The sequence below is a fragment of the Phyllobates terribilis genome, unplaced genomic scaffold (assembly GCF_046119375.1).
Source record: "Phyllobates terribilis strain yellow unplaced genomic scaffold, ASM4611937v1 Scaffold_1__5_contigs__length_1240528914, whole genome shotgun sequence".
Lineage (NCBI taxonomy): Eukaryota > Metazoa > Chordata > Amphibia > Anura > Dendrobatidae > Phyllobates > Phyllobates terribilis.
In genome coordinates this window covers 900,497,880-900,516,286 of record NW_027362761.1, presented here as the reverse complement: position 1 = coordinate 900,516,286, position 18,407 = coordinate 900,497,880, and the positions used below count along the sequence as shown (strand labels likewise).

Below are 18,407 nucleotides of genomic sequence, written 5' to 3'. Positions count from 1 at the left end.
TGTGATTTTGGGAATAAGTTTACATTTTTAAGATAAAGTGGTAAGTGTCAATACAAACTTATAAGTACTAGAACTGAAAATGGTTATTTTGCTTGCTTATGTAAATGAATAAGTTTCATGGAAAATTACTAATTTTTATGAAGTATGGAACACATTTCTAAAAAACGATGATAAAACTCTTGTGGTATCATTCTAGAATTTGAGAGCATACTGAAGACTGATTTATCATTCAGATCAATGGGAACTATATAAACCCATCTTTTAGTAAATTATGTTATTAAAGGGTAGCATTTCAAATTGTAAGTATGAGTTGCAATCTAAATGATGAGTTGAGATTATGAAAATAGAATAATGCTACTAAATGGAAGTGCTAATAAACACTCACCACATGAACATACTCTTTTTTGGCTTCTTTTCCGAGCTGTTGAAATTTATACGGACTTATGTCAATCAAAGACGTCACGTGTCCATGGTAGGCGCTAAAACAACAAATGAAAAGTGTAATATGTAAAATAAACTTACCAAGCAAACAAAAGTGAACGTTCTCCGGTATAATGACATTTAAAACCTACTGGTCAAGGGTTATCACATCATGCCGTCCAGAGAATTGGCGTGCCAAACGTAAAGCTAGGTCATTTGCTTCTGACCTGCAAGAGAGAGTTGAACAAACAAGGGGTGTAATACCTTTATGTACTCTTTGTGAAAAGTGTTTCAGAAAAACGAGAATTAAATTCACACTCGCGTATTAAAAAAACATCCGTTTTTCATCCAGAAAAAAGGGCGATTTTTCATCGGTATTGTCATCCGGATGCCATCCGTTGTTATACAGCTGTAGTTATTAAAATTTACAAGAACAAATACAGTTTCCTACTTTAAAGAATTGCAATGTATCCATAAAAATTACATGCTATACGGGTGATCCATATGGAATCTGGGTTTACCCATAGACTTGAGTAGGCGAGTCTCATCCGAAATATGGAAGAAAATAGCGCATGCTGCAATTTTCTTCACGTGGACATTCGGTCCTTGTCAAGAAAACAGTTACCTGAGCAACCCTATTAAATTGTATTTTTCTTAGTGCAGTCAGTTTTTTCATGGACAGCACTAGAACTGTGTGACCACCACCTTAGACTAGCAAGTCAACGATGTAAAGCCCATCATATATATGACAATACTCTGCTTGATATCACAAAAAAAGTAGATTTGTGTTACATATTTGCAGTAGTTGGTAACATTTTATTATATGTTTTATTCCTGATTTTGCCTTAAAGCAACCCCTGAGCACTGAGTATATCAAAGTCTATCTGTTCCTGTCCTCAATTATGTTCAATGACATCCCCGTGTAAAAGAGGCCAGACTAAAAGACCATGGCTGCACTCTTCCCCATACAGTGTCACATTTGTTCATAGATTATATCAGCTATTGTATCCTAGCTGATACAGTGCTGACCTACAATACCTCACACAACCAGTGAACCACTGTGGTGGTGTTTTTAAACCCTTTAAAACCTCTTTCAATAAGTGAAGCCTATACATATGTAACTCCTGCCACAATTGGCGGAATCTCCAAACAAGTATCAAATTGGCTCTAAATATATTGCTGAGCTTTACCATCCAGGACAAAAAAAAATAGAGTTTGTTTTTCCCTTTATGTCTTTTGGGGGCAATTCTCCACACCCTGGCTACTAATAATGTAGTTCCTCTGTAGTTACATTGGTCCCATATGTTAAGGGCTCCCTTTGAACACTCCATAGTAGTCACATAGTCTGCCACTATGATATGTAGACAATTGGTTGCTATTTTTCTTATATGAGCTGTTAAATAATATGTATAGTGCACGTGCTTGGCCTGAAACAAATTTTTTTCCAGCTGTACTACTCAAGAAAATATTTTTTTGCTTTGCAATGCCAGTAGACATCAAGTATTAATATATGTACATCAAGAAAACAAAGTTTTACTAGTGGCCTAGGGGATGGGTACACCCTCAACACACACATTTCACATAGGCCTGTTCACGTTGAGGGTGTGACCCCTAAGCCACAGATAATATATAAAGAACTGTGTTTGCTTATATTCTTTATTATGTGCACTTTTTAGATTACTTTAACTATTTCTGACACATTGCTATTGCTTTTTTTTATTTTAGTGCTATACTTGAATAAAGAGACTCAGAGACTGGCACATTTATATGATTGCTCTACTGTAAGCCATATTTGAGAAAATGTTCTTGGATTGTTACAATAAATCTACACTTTAAATTAATTATTTTGGGCTGATTGGGCTCATTGTAGCCTATTTAGGTTAAAGACAGCCTGTCACTTGCTCAATAAAATTGAGTTAAATACCTTGTAAAAGTTCCCCTGATTCTGCCATTTTTCCCATTTTGTGCTGCGTTGCTCCATTGCAGCAATATTCACATTTGTTGCTTTTGGAGTTAATATGTGAAATTTCTACTTGTAGCTCAACAGGGCATTTCTTTAGGCTCTTTACTACGTGGGTGCATCACCTCTCCTTCCAAGACTGCTAGGTCAGCTCCCGAGCTGTGATTGCCAGCATCTGGAAAGGAGGAGGGAAGCACACACACCCCTAGAGAAGACTGTGAATAATCGCCCAGTTAGTAGAGATTTCACATACTGTGCTACTGTGCTACGAAATCAATAAATGTGAATATCTCTACAACAGAGCGATACAGCTCAAAATGGAAAAAGAGAGACAGAATCAGGGGATCTCAGGGACTTTTACAAGGTATTTAACTCTATTGTTTTGAGCAAGTGAAATGACCTCTTTAATTGTCTGTGTGAACTAACCCCGGGAGGGGGATGGGGGCAGGCTACTGGTTAGGAAATATATAATTGTAGATTACGGGTCACTTTTTAGCATATTATTGAGGTTAATTATCTTAGGTACTATGTAGCAGAGATGTTTTCTATTGTCTTGACATTCCACATGCTCTGTGGTTGACAAAGAAGAAAAACAATATTAGGAAAGGGTTAGCCTATATTTCTATTACCATCTGGTTTTCTCAGTGACTAGCAGAATCATTTGTAAAACCTTATCGATGGTTTCAGTAAACTGTGTAGTTATAAGTGTAGGTTGAATACTGGGGTGAATATTGTAGATGAGACTTTCTTTGCCACCCAAAGCTCAAATTTGCGCAATTTCCTGGACCAGTTCTGTCTACAAATTGGGGACATGACTGGGTCCGTTTGCAGCTCTGTACATACATCTACCACATGGATAGGTGAAGGATCAGCTATTAAAACAAGTTTTATCTCATCCATAAAATAGATACGATTAGTGTATGTTGTGATTTTAATGGTCCATGTGCAAAATCTCTCATGTGCGTGAGCCCATTGGCTTAAAGGGAACTTCACAGCTAATACATACTGCCTGATCCATGGGCAGCATTTATCACACACTGGCTGCATGATTTCAGCCATTTATGTTTCATTCTCAATTGCTGCTGGGTTTCGGAGAAAAACATTGTTTAAAAGGTCCCAGGGACTGAGCGACTAGTCAGACAGGTGGGTCTCTGGTGGCTTCTCCCTGCCTGCTGCCCTGAAGTGACAGGTCTCTCCCTATACACGCACACAGGAAGAGACATGTCATTCAATGGGAGTGGGCAGGGAGAAGCCGCCAGGGCCCGCATGTCTGACTAGTTTCCAGTGCGGCTCTGTCCCAGGTGACTATTAAACTATGTTTTTCTCGGAAACATATATGTCTGAAAAATATATGTCTGAAATCATCCAGCTGTTGTCTGACACATGCTGCCCATGGATCGGAAAGCATGTATTACCTGTTGAGTTTCTTTTAAATTGTTCAGTGTAATGTTAATGTGCAGACCATTGTTTAAACGGACAGCACCGATTGAAAATACATTCATGTGAATATATCCAAATAGGCAATTTTATTATTCAGCTTTAAAGGGTTAGGGGGTGATAAAGGGGTATTTTTAACTTTTTAAATATGACTAACGTGACAGAGACAGCGCTAAAGTCATTCAATGTTTTTGGTTAACATACATTCCCGCCCCATTTTGTGACCTTATTTCAGGATTTTCGGGTTTATCTAGTGCTTTTTCTGTTTTACCAAATTTGACATTTTTCAATTAATAATTTTTTTTGCCACATTGCAGTGGATAAATCTCACCACTTTCTAATGTCAGAGCCTCAGCTGGCAAATGACAGCCCCAGAATTGTACTCTCTTATGGACCTCTGATACCACCACTCAGATTTGGTAAAAGGGCAAATATACCCCAAGACTTACAGCTGTGGTGGAGAGACGAGAAAAAACTGAAGAAGACTTTATCTCACCCTGTGAAGCTGTTTCTTTAATTATGTTAGTAATGTCAATAATAATCCCATAAATATCTTCATTTAGATGAAGAAAAATGCTTCAAAGTATGAATGCTTTCAAAAATATAAGTACAATTCAGGTGTTTGATTGGCTCCAATTGTATTCTACAGCAAGACAACGACCCCAATAATACAGCCAAAGTCATTAAGAACTTCAGTGTAAAGGAGAGCAAGGAATCCTGGAAGTGATGATATGGCCACCACAGAGCCCTGATCTCAACAACATCAAATTTGTGTTGGATTACATGAAGATACTTTCCACAATCCTACATCCACAGAAGATCTGTGGTTAATTCTACAAGATGTTTGGCACAACCTCACTGAGTTCTTCAGAAATTGTCTGCAGATGTAGCTAGACGAAGTGATGCGTTGATGCTATTTAAAGGCAAAGGGTGGTCACACCAAATATTGCATGATTTAGATTATTCTTTTGTTCATTCACTTTGCATTTTGTTAATTGATAAAAATAAACTATTTCGATGTTTAAATGCATTCTTACTTTGCAGTGGTTTTTCCATTTTTAAAAATATTTTAACAAAATGTATGGTGCATTGAGAAAACTTGAAATATTATTTTCAACCATACCCTGAGTTCACAAAGTAGCAAACAGACAGCTTCTCAGGCAGGGTGGCTGTTAGGCGTTCAGCATACTGGACAAGGTTGTCATGCAGGAATCTAGAGTTTGTATTCAGTAACTCCATCTGCTTCACTGCAGCCTTTGTCACCTCGGGATGACTATGTCCGACTGCAAGTGAGGAAAGAAATGCATTATTCATAAGGAAGTGCTGCCAAAAGCACACAATGATCCAATGAGATCATACTAACAGTTGTGTTAGACAGTCTAGTGTGTATATGTGTAGATTGACTTTCCCTTATAGATAATTGATAGACTTACCGTGAGCAACATTATTTATGCAGTCCAGGTATCGTTCTCCTTTCTCATCAAACATGTACTGCCCTTTTGCACATACAATCTTAATTGGATCTTTTGCAAAAAATACCTTGCAGGATGGTCTGAAAGGGAACAAATAACACAATTAAAGACCTTATTATCCGTGCTGCTCTCTGATATAAAAAATAAAATATGTTCTTTGGAATTCTAGAGTCAGTAAAAACCATACCACTCTTTCCACGGTGTTAGATGCTTGCTCATTGCTAAGGTAAGTACTGCGGCACATGGCACAGATCCTATATGGTGGTACATGGCGTCTATAAGACTATCTGCTGCCATGTAATTACTTATAGGAAAGAGTTGCTTCATAACATGGCATGCATATAAAATTGGATGCATATGAGTTACAATATGAGCCTTTAGCAGTATACAGGCACTCTATTACAGATCCATACAGCATGGATTCATACCGGGGCGGATGATAATGAGGGCCATCGGGGCTTCCGCCTGGCACTTGGACCTTGGGAGAGGTCATGGCCAGATTGCCCTGATTATAATAGTTTTTGCTAACATTGGTGGCGGTGGCCTACATTGCCGGGCAAGTAGTGTTCTTGTAGCTCCGCTGCTGGCAATAGAGAATCTACAGGTGGCGCTTTCTCTATATCTCAGCCTGTGCGATGACATCATTTAGCAGGTACCCGCTGGCCACAGGAGGAAGGAAGCAGAGCTGCAGGGATTGTCTAGAGAGGTGATTCTTTTTTTTCTTTAAATTGAATGAATGGAGATATGAGAGAGGACATGTATTATAAGGAATTGGGGGGTGGGGGTGGGAAAAGATTTGAAAGTATAATGAATTAGGGGAGCAGGAGGAGAGCAGTGTTGGGGGGTTGAAGATGGAGGAGTGACCGGTGATGAATTGGTGGAACGAGTAGAGTGGCTAATTGATTCATAAGAATGGTGGGTTGCATAATGGCTAATTCTATATTAATAATGGGTGCATAGGCGGATTATAATGAGGGCAATCTGGGCTACCGCCTGGGGCCCCGGGTCTGCGGGGGGCCCGGGTCTGCGGGGGGCCCATGGCCAGATTGCCCTCATTATAATATGTGCGGCGCCGCGGCACATACCGGCAGACAGTGGCGGGGCGTCCCCCGGACCGCTCCCCCAGCAGCGGCGCACGGCCTGTCCCCCTGTGCGCGGCCGTGTCTGCTAGTGTGACATCACGCAGTGCGCGCCCGGCCTGCACTGCTACACCGGAGAGAAGCTGGACGACTGGAGCCGAGCCGGGGGATGGTGAGCGTGTGTGTGAGTGTGTGTGTGTGTGTGATTGAGTGAGTGTGTGTGTGTGCAGGCAGATATCATTGTGTGATGTCTGTTTATATGTATTTTTGTATTTCAAATGTGTTTATGCGTGTATGTATATGTCTGTATATGTTTGTGTGTGTGCGTGACTGCGTGCGGCCTCCCGCTGTCTCTGGGGGGGGTGCCGTGCGGCCTCCTCCTGTGTATAGATGGCGCCGTGCGGCCTCCCACTGTGTATAGATGGCACCGTGCGGCCTCGTGCTGTGTATAGATGGCTACGTGCGGCCTCCCGTTGTGTATAGATGGCGCCGTGCGGCCTCCCTCTGTATCTGGGGGGCGCCGTGTGGCTTCCCGCTGTGTATAGATGGCTACGTGCTGCCTCCCGCTGTGCATAGATGGCTACGTTCGGCCTCCAGCTGTGTATAGATGGCTATGTGCGGCTTCCTGCTATGTATAGATGGCTACGTGTGGCCTCCTGCTCTGTATAGATGGCTACGTGCGGCCTCCCGCTGTGTATAGATGGCTACGTGCGGCCTCCCGCTGTGAATAGATGGCACCGTGCGGCCTCCTGCTGTGTATAGATGGCACCGTGCGGCCTCCTGCTGTGTATAGATGGCTACGTGCGACCTCTCGCTGTGTATAGATGGCTACGTGCGGTCTCCCGCTGTGTATAGAAGACTACGTGTGGCCTCCCGCTGTGTATAGATGGCGCCGTGCGGCATCCTGCTGTGTATAGATGGCTACGTGCGGCCTCCCGCTGTGTATAGATGGCTACGTGCGGCCTCCCGCTGTGTATAGATGGCTACGTGCGGCATCCAGCTGTGTATAGATGGCACCGTGCGGCCTCCCGCTGTGTATAGATGGCACCGTGCGGCCTCCCGCTGTGTATACATGGCACCGTGCGGCCTCCCGCTGTGTATACATGGCACCGTGCGGCCTCCTGCTGTGTATAGATGGCACCGTGCGGCCTCCCGCTGTGTATAGTAGATGGCACCGTGTGGCCTCCCGCTGTGTATAGAAGACTACGTGCGGCCTCTCGCTATGTATAGATGGCGCCGTGCGGCCTCCGACTGTGTGCAGATGGTTACGTGCGGCCTCCTGTTGTGTATAGATGGCTACATGCGGCCTCCCGCTGTGTATAAATGGCTACGTGCGGCTTCCTGCTGTGTATAGATGGCTACGTGCGGCCTTCTGCTGTGTATAGATGGCTACGTGTGCTCAATATTAAGCCATACAATTAATGTAAGGCTATGTGTCCACGATGCAGAAATGCTCCGGATTTTTTTTTGAGCATTTCTGCATCTACCTGGCAGAAAAAACGTATGCGGATTGTACATGCGGATTGTACATGCGTTTTTCCTGCCAGGGACAAGCGGATGTGAAGTGTTCTTCACATGCATTTCCGCATGCGGGTTATCAAGCGCTTTCCAAGCGATTTTAGCATCTCTTGGAAAGTGCTTGACAGCTTGGTCACACTATATGAATCCATGCAACCGGCATGGATTTATATAGTGTGACCGTAAAAGAATGGTAAAAAATAAAAAATATATACTTACCTTCTGATGGCCTGCCGACGTCAGAAGTCGCGTGACCCGTCACATGACTAAATGACGTCACCACAGGTCCTTTAGTCTACCGCGAGCTGCCGGCAAGCCAGGACGCATCGGATAAAGACACCGGTGGCCATCAGAAGGTAAGTATAATATTTATTTTTTATTTTATTATTTTTTTTACAGGTACTATGGTACCCGGGTCCGGAGGAGAGTCTCCTGTCCTCCAGACCCGGGTACCATCCGCACATTGAAACGCATGGAATCCGCATGTGCACATGTAGTGATGTGGATGTGGATATTATGCGTTCCAATGCAAGTCAATGGCCGCTCTACTGCAAAATAATTGGTAGTGCTGCGGATTTTTCCGCAATGATAATCCGCAGCGGAAATTTCCACAGCATGTACACAGCACATGCGGATTATCATTGGGGAACATAGTAGACCTTCTACCAAGCGTTTTTTTAAGCGTTTCTGCAGCGGAATTGCCACTGCGGAAACGCTTAAAAAATGCATAGTGGGCACACAGCCTAAAAAAAATTATTATAATTAATATATTAATATTGTGCCAAATTAATTTCACGTGAACTATCACATGATCTATCACAGGGGATCTTGTGACATGATACATCAGGTGTGTGTGTGTGTGTGGGGGGGGGGGGTAGGGTGGGGCCGCGCCTTCTAAACTGCCCGGAGCCCTTGCTACTCTTAATCCACCCCTGAGTGGGTGCATATCTGGATCAGCACAGTGTAAGGGGATGCTTATTCTTGAAACAAATGTGTATATATGTGACTTTTTCACGTGCAAAGCGATCAGTACGGCAAACTCTACAAGGAATGTATCAGTTTTAAGACATTGACATGAAGGTTTGGCAAGATGTAAAAGAAACAAAGAAAATGACTAATCAGATGAGACATCAGTGGTAAGTTACTGGATGTAAATATTTATTTTGTATCTACACTGAAGAAAGGTCAGTTTGCATGGACTGGCCGGCAGCACCAAACAACCGCCAATCGGTAAACCTTACCCAATTGGCAGTTGTTTAATAGCCTCTTTATACAGACAGGCCGCAGTAAACAATGAGCAAACGATAATTTCACCTGATGAACGAGTGTTTTGCTCGTTCATCAGGTGATCAGCAGCCTGTTTACACTGCAAGATAATCATGACATGAGTGTTTTAAAGCCAGTTCATCAAGCACGGTGGCTCAGTGGTTAGCACTGTTGATTTGCAGCTCTGGGGTCCCGGGTTTAAATCCCACTAAGGACAACATCTGTAAGGAGTTTGTATGTTCTCCCTTGGTGTGTTTCCTTCGGGTTCTCCAGTTTCCACATTCCAAAGCTAATAAAACTATATATGTAAGCATATGGGGCCTGATTCACCATTTGTGTTTTTTTAAGTCACTTTTCTTTTTTTCTCTTGTGGTATTCTTTGCCATATTTTGCGCCAAATTTTCAAAAATAGCGTACACGTTCTATATTTCTGTCTTTAACCCTTTTTGTTACTTTTTAGCATTAATAGTTTCATGTTTCGCAAAATAGCAAAAAAAAAATTGCAGCAGTTTTATGACTTTTTGAAAAGTTGCTAAATAATGAATAGGGCGAAAACATCACAAAATATTAAACTCTGCCCACAATGGAGACCTAAAAAGATACAGAAGGAAAACAGACAAGCACATATAAAATAGACTTAAAAAAGGAGCAAGAGTAAAGATAAATACCGTGCAAACAAAAAAAAAATGAAAAGCACTAAAAAAATCATGACAAAAGCTTGTACAAATGCAATAATGAATCGGATCCATGGTCTTAATTTGTAGATGGAATCGCTTGAAACCAAGGCCCTGATTCATCATTTGGGTTTTTTAAGTAACTTTCCTTTTTTCTGTTGTGGTATTTGTTACTAGTTTTTGGGCCAAATTCTTCAAAATGGTGCATCCGGTTAATGAATTTTGCCGCAAACTTTGCAACTTTTTAGGGCACGTTTTGCAAAATGCACAAAATTACTGGTGCACTCAAAAATACACCAGAGGGGACTGGAGTGGAGTTGCTCCAAATTTTTAAAATGTTGCAATTGATGAATCAGGCAAAAACATCTGGAATTGCTAAACTCCCCCCACAAAGCGGAAAACTCAAAATAGACACAAAAAAGAATGCAAATAGAATAATGAATTGGGTGTAAAAAATAAAAAAACAAAAGCACACTAAACTAGGCAAAAAACAGGCACAAAGGCAATAATGAATCAGGGTCTAAGTAATTTGCTGTATCAATATATAGTAAGTGCCACAATGCCAAGCTATCACTGGGCTTTACTTCCTCAGGAACCAATGAGGCTGAAATGTAAGACCATAAATATTATAGTAGTCACAATGCAGAACGTCTCTCGTCTCCTGTCACTTTCAGACTCTGAACACTTTCAGCGTTTAGCCTGGTGCTCGCAAAACCAGTTCACACTGGTTGTAGGGCACTAAACAACTATAGTCATCTGTCACAGAGGATAATGACTAGACAAAAACTGCAGTCTTTCTCTTAACAGGAAATTTGCTAGAAAGCAGTCCAAAAGTTTTAGCCAAACTTTCCTCTTTTGTTGACAGCAGAATTTTAAACATCAGAACAAGAAAAAATGCAAAGAAACAAGACACTGAGTTCATCTTATTGTGACAAGTTTCCATGATGTTTTGTACTGTATGTGTTTTTTACACTTTCTTTTATGTGTTGATCACATCTGCTTTCTGCAGCTCCATCACTATTGACAGCAAGACTTTACTCTGGGTTGTGTGCACACGTTGCAGATTTGGTGCGTTTTTGCTATGCAGATTTGCTTGCAAAACCTGAAGCTATCCTGATGCCAGCAAAGAGAATGCGAAACCTGAAGTGTCATGCACACGTTGCTTATTTTTGACTTGCGGATTTGGTGCGGAAAAAAATCTGCAGCATGTCAATTCTCTGTGCGTCTTTTCAATGCATTCAATGGGTGAAAAACGCAGGCAAAAATCCAACTCTTTCAAGGCTACGTTTTCCTGCCAAGAGATGCAAAATAGTCAACGTGTGCACATACCCTATAAGTTTGTAGCAATATTCTTGCTGTAAAAACAACAAAGAACTGTGAACGAGCATTCTTAAAACCGCTCAGTTCATGATTATTTTGCTGTGTAAATAGGCTGCTGATCACCCCATGAACGAGCAAAATACTCATCTATAAGATGAAAATATCTTTTGTGCTGTACAAAAAAAATCATCTTTTTCAATGGTGCATTGTCCTGTATAAACAAGACCCAAGCTGTGGAGAACCATGACAGCCTATGTGTACTGAAGATCTATTACAGATCACTCAGAGCACATCATTTCTTTGGTCTTAACATGCATTGAAATGACTGCTAATCGGTAAAGATTTTGCATCATGCTGCCGATCGGCCCATGAAAACGGACCCTTACAAGGTACCTGTCACGCAAGGTGTGGGAAAGACTAAGTGCAACATGAAGGGAAGAGGGGAAGGAAGCCCAAACACTAGGGAAAGGGGGAGTGGAGACCCCTAGGCAGATCTAATATCATCGTGCCTATTCTACTGTCCCTATATAGGTTCCACACCTATCGCCGAACAGGACAATAAACCCGGGATGACCCTAGAGCTTGGCCCTAGATAGGGAGGGGGAGGGATGAGTACTGGTCAGGCCCTACCACAAACTAAAGACAACAAGATAGACAAACAAAGGAGATTAACTTAGCTTGAGCAGACACCAGAGGAGTAATGCCAACTGTCCTCCAAGGGCACCAGACAAGACCCTAGCCGACTGCTAGTGTTCCAAGCCTGTACATAGAAGTATCACCAGCGATTGATTGGAGGGTTTTTAACTCCCATGCAAGGATGCGTAAATTAGCAGCAGGAGGGAGGTCGCCGCTGGGTTTTAAAGGAAGAAGGATTAAGAAGGTGTCTGCAATGCCAAGCGCAGTGACCTTTTACAGGGAGATCCAGAGCGACTGTCTATTACACCTGACACACCCGTGACAGTATCACAACAAAAAAAAACATTATAAATCTATGGGCATTGTGCGTTGTTTGGAGTCATCTCAAGACAAGTTTGGCAGGTGTGAATAAAGCCTAGGATAAAGAATGCTTATTTGTCTAAAAGGTCTTATATTTACATTATTCTAATTTATTATAGGTATTAGAGATGAATGAATCGATTTGCAGGATGTCAATAGTCCAAAATCACTGGACAAGAGTCCTGTGAATCGCCTTCGTATCTGGTGTCTCTTCTGAGTTGTAGGACTGAGGCTTCGTCACTATTGTGACGTGATGCACGCTTGATGTCATGCCAGGCTTACAACTCAGAAGAGACACCGAGGATGCTGCACGTAGGAGAATACTGATGTGGCCCCTGGACTATGGTCCTATTGTATTAATCTACTCATTTAGATGCTTTTGTTATTTAATCTTTTATTTATTTTACGAGATCAAATGAATAAAATCATCATTGCCATCATAGTGCAATGCTATAATTTCTATTCTCATTAATATAAATCGTCCGGGTCATCTACACCCGTGATGACTCTACACTGTGTGCAGAATTATTAGGCAAGTTGTATTTTAGAGGATTATTTTTATTATTGATCAACAACTATGTTCTCAATCAACCCAAAAGACGCATAAATATCCAAGCTTAATATTTTTGCAAGTTGGAGTGGGGTTTTTTAGATGAGGATATCTGTTTGTGCAGGTAACTATTACTGTGCAGAATTATTAGGCAACTTAATAAAAACCAAATATAATCCCATCTCACTTGTTTATTTTCACCAGGTAAACCAATATCAGTGCACAAAATTTAGAAATAAACATTTCTGACATGCAAAAACAAAAACCCCAAAAATTAGTGATCAATATAGCCACCTTTCTTTATGATGACACTCAACAGCCTTCCATCCATAGATTCTGTCAGTTGCTTGATCTGGTTTCGATCAACATTGCGTGCAGCAGCCACCACAGCCTCCCAGACACTGTTCCGAGAGGTGAACTGTTTCCCTCCCTGTAGATCTCACATTTTATGATGGACCACAGGTTCTCTATGGGGTTTAGATCAGGTGAACAAGGGGGCCATGTCATTATTTTTTCTTCTTTTAGACCTTTACTGGCCAGCCACGCTGTGGAGTAGCTGGATGCAAGTGATGGAGCATTATCCTGCATGAAAATCATGTTTTTCTTGAACGATACCGACTTCTTCCTGTACCACTGCTTGAAGAAGTTGTCTTCCAGAAACTGGCAGTAGGTCTGGGAGTTGAGCTTCACTCCATCCTCAACCCGAAAAGGTCCCAAAAGTTCATCTTTGATGATACCAGCCCATACCAGTACCCCACCTCCACCTTGCTGGCGTCTGAGTCGGAGTGAAGCTCTCTGCCCTTTACTGATCCAGCCTCTGGCCCATCCATCTGGCCCATCAAGAGTCACTCTCATTTCATCAGTCCATAAAGTCCATAAAACCTTTGAAAAATCAGTCTTAAGATATTTCTTGGCCCATTCTTGACGTTTTATCTTATGTTTCTTGTTCAAAGGTGGTCGTTTTTCAGCCTTCCTTACCTTGGCCATGTCCCTGAGTATCGCACACCTTGTGCTTTTTGATACTCCAGTAACGTTGCAGCTCTGAAATATGGCAAAAACTGGTGGCAAATGGCATCTTGGCAGCTTCACGCTTGATTTTCCTCAATTCATGGGCAGTTATTTTGTGCCATTTTTGGCCAACACGCTTCTTGCGATCTTGTTGGTTATTTGCCATGAAACGCTTGATTGTTCGGTGATCAAGCTTCAAAAGTTTGGGAATTTCAAGACTGCTGCATCCCTCTGCAAGATATCTCACAATTTTGGACTTTTCTGTGCCCCTCAAATCTCTCTTCTGACCCATTTTGCCAAAGGAAAGGAAGTTGCCTAATAATTAAGCACACCTTATATAGGGTGTTGATGTCATTAGTCAACACCCCTCCTCATTAGAGAGATGCACATCACCAGATTTACTTAGACGTAGAAGAAACAAAGAACATGACTAATCAGATGAGACATCAGTGGTAAGTTACTGGATGTAAATATTTATTTTGTATCTACACTGAAGAAAGGTCAGTTTGCACGGACTGACCGGCAGCACCAAACAACCGCCAATCGGTAAACCTTACCCAATTGGCAGTTGTTTAATAGCCTCTTTATACAGACAGGCCGCAGTGAACAATGAGCAAACGATAATTTCACCTGATGAACGAGTGTTTTGCTCGTTCATCAGGTGATCAGCAGCCTGTTTACACTGCAAGATAATCATGACATGAGTGTTTTAAAGCCAGTTCATCAAGCACGGTGGCTCAGTGGTTAGCACTGTTGATTTGCAGCTCTGGGGTCCCGGGTTTAAATCCCACTAAGGACAACATCTGTAAGGAGTTTGTATGTTCTCCCTTGGTGTGTTTCCTTCGGGTTCTCCAGTTTCCTCCCACATTCCAAAGCTAATAAAACTATATATGTAAGCATATGGGGCCTGATTCACCATTTGTGTTTTTTTAAGTCACTTTTCTTTTTTTCTCTTGTGGTATTCTTTGCCATATTTTGCGCCAAATTTTCAAAAATAGCGTACACGTTCTATATTTCTGTCTTTAACCCTTTTTGTTACTTTTTAGCATTAATAGTTTCATGTTTCGCAAAATAGCAAAAAAAAAATTGCAGCAGTTTTATGACTTTTTGAAAAGTTGCTAAATAATGAATAGGGCGAAAACATCACAAAATATTAAACTCTGCCCACAATGGAGACCTAAAAAGATACAGAAGGAAAACAGACAAGCACATATAAAATAGACTTAAAAAAGGAGCAAGAGTAAAGATAAATACCGTGCAAACAAAAAAAAAGATGAAAAGCACTAAGAAAATCATGACAAAAGCTTGTACAAATGCAATAATGAATCGGATCCATGGTCTTAATTTGTAGATGGAATCGCTTGAAACCAAGGCCCTGATTCATCATTTGGGTTTTTTAAGTAACTTTCCTTTTTTGTGTTGTGGTATTTGTTACTATTTTTTGTGCCAAATTCTTCAAAATGGTGCATCCGGTTAATGAATTTTGGCGCAAACTTTGCAACTTTTTAGGGCATATTTTGCAAAATGCACGAAATTACTGGTGCACCCAAAAATACACCAGAGGGGACTGGAGTGGAGTTGCTCCAAACTTTTAAAATGTTGCAATTGATGAATCAGGCAAAAACATCTGGAATTGCTAAACTCCCCCCACAAAGCGGAAAACTCAAAATAGACCTAAAAAATAGTGCAAATAGAATAATGAATTGGGTGTAAAAAACAAAAAAACAAAAGCACACTAAACTAGGCAAAAAACAGGCACAAAGGCAAGTAATTTGCTGTATCAATATATTAGCTTGGAGTAGGACAACATGTATAAAAAGTATCATGTGATCAAAATACTCATTTGCCTAATAATTCTGCACACAGTGTAGATGTGAATAAATTTGTAAAGCACTGGCAGAAGTGATGACAGATCCTCTACTGTATCCATAGGCACTACTATGTGTCTTGAGGGAGTATGGTAAGCTAAGGCAGCCAAAAAACCTACATCAACTTGAACTCTTAGGTCGGGGTCACAGGAGCATATATTCTCTCATGCGAGAGAATCAGGACGATTATGCTAATGTCACTCGGATCAAAGTGTCAGAGTTTCATCCAAGTGTCATGTCAGTGTGATTCGATTCTCTCACATGAAAAAATCACATCACAGGTTTGGAGAAGACAGAGAACTTAATTTCCCCATTGCTTGTGCCCTGTGTACGCTCTGTCAGAATTCTGCGGAGCCAGCGCTGGAAGCAGACATGCAAGTGACCATAAGTATGCGAGTTTTAAAATATGGATATAAAAAAGTAATAATGTACATAATTGGTATCACGCGTCCATAAAAGTCCAATCTATCAAAATATTAAATTATTCAAAACATACGTTGAAAACTGAAAAAAAAATAAGATCAAAATGTTTTTTTCGAGTTAACGCAGTTAACAATAAAATGCAATAAAACGTGATATATATGGTCTATGTACCCCAAAATAATATCAATAAACACGTCAGCATAGCATTAAAAGAAACAAGCTCTCACACACCTCCAGCAACATAAAAGTGAAAAAGTTACTAGTCTCAGAAAATGGCAGCATAAACACAATTTTTTATTTATTTATTTATTTGTTTTTTACAAATTTTAGATTTATTTTTACTACTAAAGTAATAATAATTTTTAATTCTATTCCACAGCACTTTACATTACCAAGGGTACTGGTACGGACAATAAAGACATAACAGAGGAACACATAATTCAATAGATATCTGCTCACAAGCTTACAATCTATGCTATATAAAAAAATGTTACAAGTATGATTTCGCTGTAATTATACTGACATGGGGAATCATGTTGCCCAGTCATTTTTACGGCATAAAGAATACTGTATAGACAAAACCTGAAAAATGATGGCAGAATTGCAGTTTTTTTTTTATTTCACCTGTCTTGGAATTATTTTCCTGTTTTCTAGTTCTTGATACAATACATACAATTAATACAATTGTTGTTGTTCAAAAATACAACTGCAAAATCCTTCAAAAATCAAGCTCTATAACGACGGAAAAATAAAAACCTAAAGCACAAAAACGAAAACAAGAAAAAAATTGTTTCATAGGGGTTAAACCACATAAAACAACCTGGAGGAAAATCCTACCTTGCCAAAATAGGAACAATAGTGAAAATGAAATCACACTAATAAATGTCTGCATTTGAGGATACAGTACACTTACAGCAAATACAGGACATAGACTTGGGGTAGGGGAATTACAGAAACCTCAGACTGATTTTTTTTAAAGGTTTCCAGGACTTAGAGAGCTTGTCACATTGTACATGCAGCCCGATCTGTGGAGAGCATGATATAGAGTGAAAGAAGTGTAGCAGAATGATATATAGGTTTGCTGGAAAAAAAATCTGTATATTTGTATTTTTTCATTGCAATTCCAGATGTCTGTATGCATAGGAGTCCAGTGGGCGGAGTTACTCAGGGATTGACACATACAGGGAAGACTGTCAATCACTGAATAGGACCGCCTGCTGGACTCATATACATATAAACACCAGGGATTTTAATAAACAAAATACAAGTTTAACTAAATCTTTTCCCATAAAAAATGTACATTAATCTGTTATATACCATCCTGCCTGCAGATCAGATACCATTTTCACCATGACAGGTTTCCCTTAACCCCTACACGACATTTGACTTGAGTTTACGTTATGGTCGAGGTTCTTGTAAAATTATGTTAATTTACATCATGGCGATCATGTGGGCACAGGAGCTGTGACTGCACGATCGCCCCGGGAGCTTGGCGTAAGTTATGCTCCTGTCGCTGCCTGGAGCAGTGCCCGCACTGCACTGGCCCATTTAACCCTTTAAAAGACGCAATCTATAGCGATCGCAGCATTTAAAAGTTGCGAGAGGGAGGAGGCTCACTCTCCCTTCAGGTCGGCGCCCCCACATGGTGAGCACGAGGGCCCTATCATTGCCATGGCAACCCCCAGGTCAGCCAGTTATGGCATGCCTGTTAAACTATGCTGACAGCATGGTCCAAGAGGCTTCTGTCAGTGCAGCACTAGTACATTGCAATGAATTATACCAGCAGAGTAAAAAAGTCCCATAAAGGGACTAGGTAAGACAGTAAAAAAAGGAAGAAGTGCAAAAATATTTTTAAAAAAATCATAAAATAAACAGAAAAAAGGAAAAAATATTAAACCAATAAATAGGTATATTTATGTAAAAAAAATTAACAAAAAAATACATATATTTGGTATTGCTGAAAACGGCATTTTGGTCTATAAAAAACAATCCTGCATATAGCTCCGCCAGCAGAGAAAATAAAAAAGTTATAGCTCTCAGAATAAAGCGATGCAAAAACTTTATTTTGCAAAAAAAAGCGTCTTTTTCTGTGTGAGAGCAGCCACACAAAAAAAAAAACGATATAAATCGAGTATCGCTGTAATCTCAACAATATGGAGAATAAATCCGTCTAATCACTTTTACCGCACAAGGAACGACGTAAAAAAATGAATAAAAGCAATTCTTGAGCTGCTGTTGATTTGTTCATTCTGCCTCTCAAAGATCACAATAACGCTCACATTTATCCTGCGTTTTACGGTGAGCACTTACACTGAGGTTTGCATGTAAATCTCTAAAATGTGTTATTCAGATGGAACGTCCAGCAGAAGTTCCCTAAAATGAGGCAGATAGAGGCACTGTGGACGCCATCTGGCCT

At 40.7% G+C, this 18,407-nt stretch overlaps 1 protein-coding gene and 1 long non-coding RNA gene across 2 annotated transcripts in view; one reads left to right on the top strand and one right to left on the bottom strand.

Moving 5' to 3' along the window:
- LOC141154668 (uncharacterized) overlaps positions 1 to 4,811 on the top strand; it is a 62,996-nt gene extending 58,185 nt beyond the window's left edge. The window contains exon 3 of the long non-coding RNA XR_012247459.1: positions 4,467 to 4,811. This is a non-coding gene — a long non-coding RNA (uncharacterized lncRNA). The remainder of the gene's footprint in view (positions 1 to 4,466) is intronic.
- Positions 1 to 18,407, bottom strand: part of ETNPPL (ethanolamine-phosphate phospho-lyase) — a 47,649-nt gene that overhangs the window by 21,756 nt on the left and 7,486 nt on the right. The window contains exons 2-5 of the mRNA XM_073640946.1: positions 5,251 to 5,369; positions 4,941 to 5,100; positions 573 to 647; positions 386 to 479 (exon numbers count right to left, since the gene is read on the bottom strand). Coding sequence (XP_073497047.1) covers positions 386 to 479; positions 573 to 647; positions 4,941 to 5,100; positions 5,251 to 5,369 — 448 coding nt within the window. The remainder of the gene's footprint in view (positions 1 to 385; positions 480 to 572; positions 648 to 4,940; positions 5,101 to 5,250; positions 5,370 to 18,407) is intronic.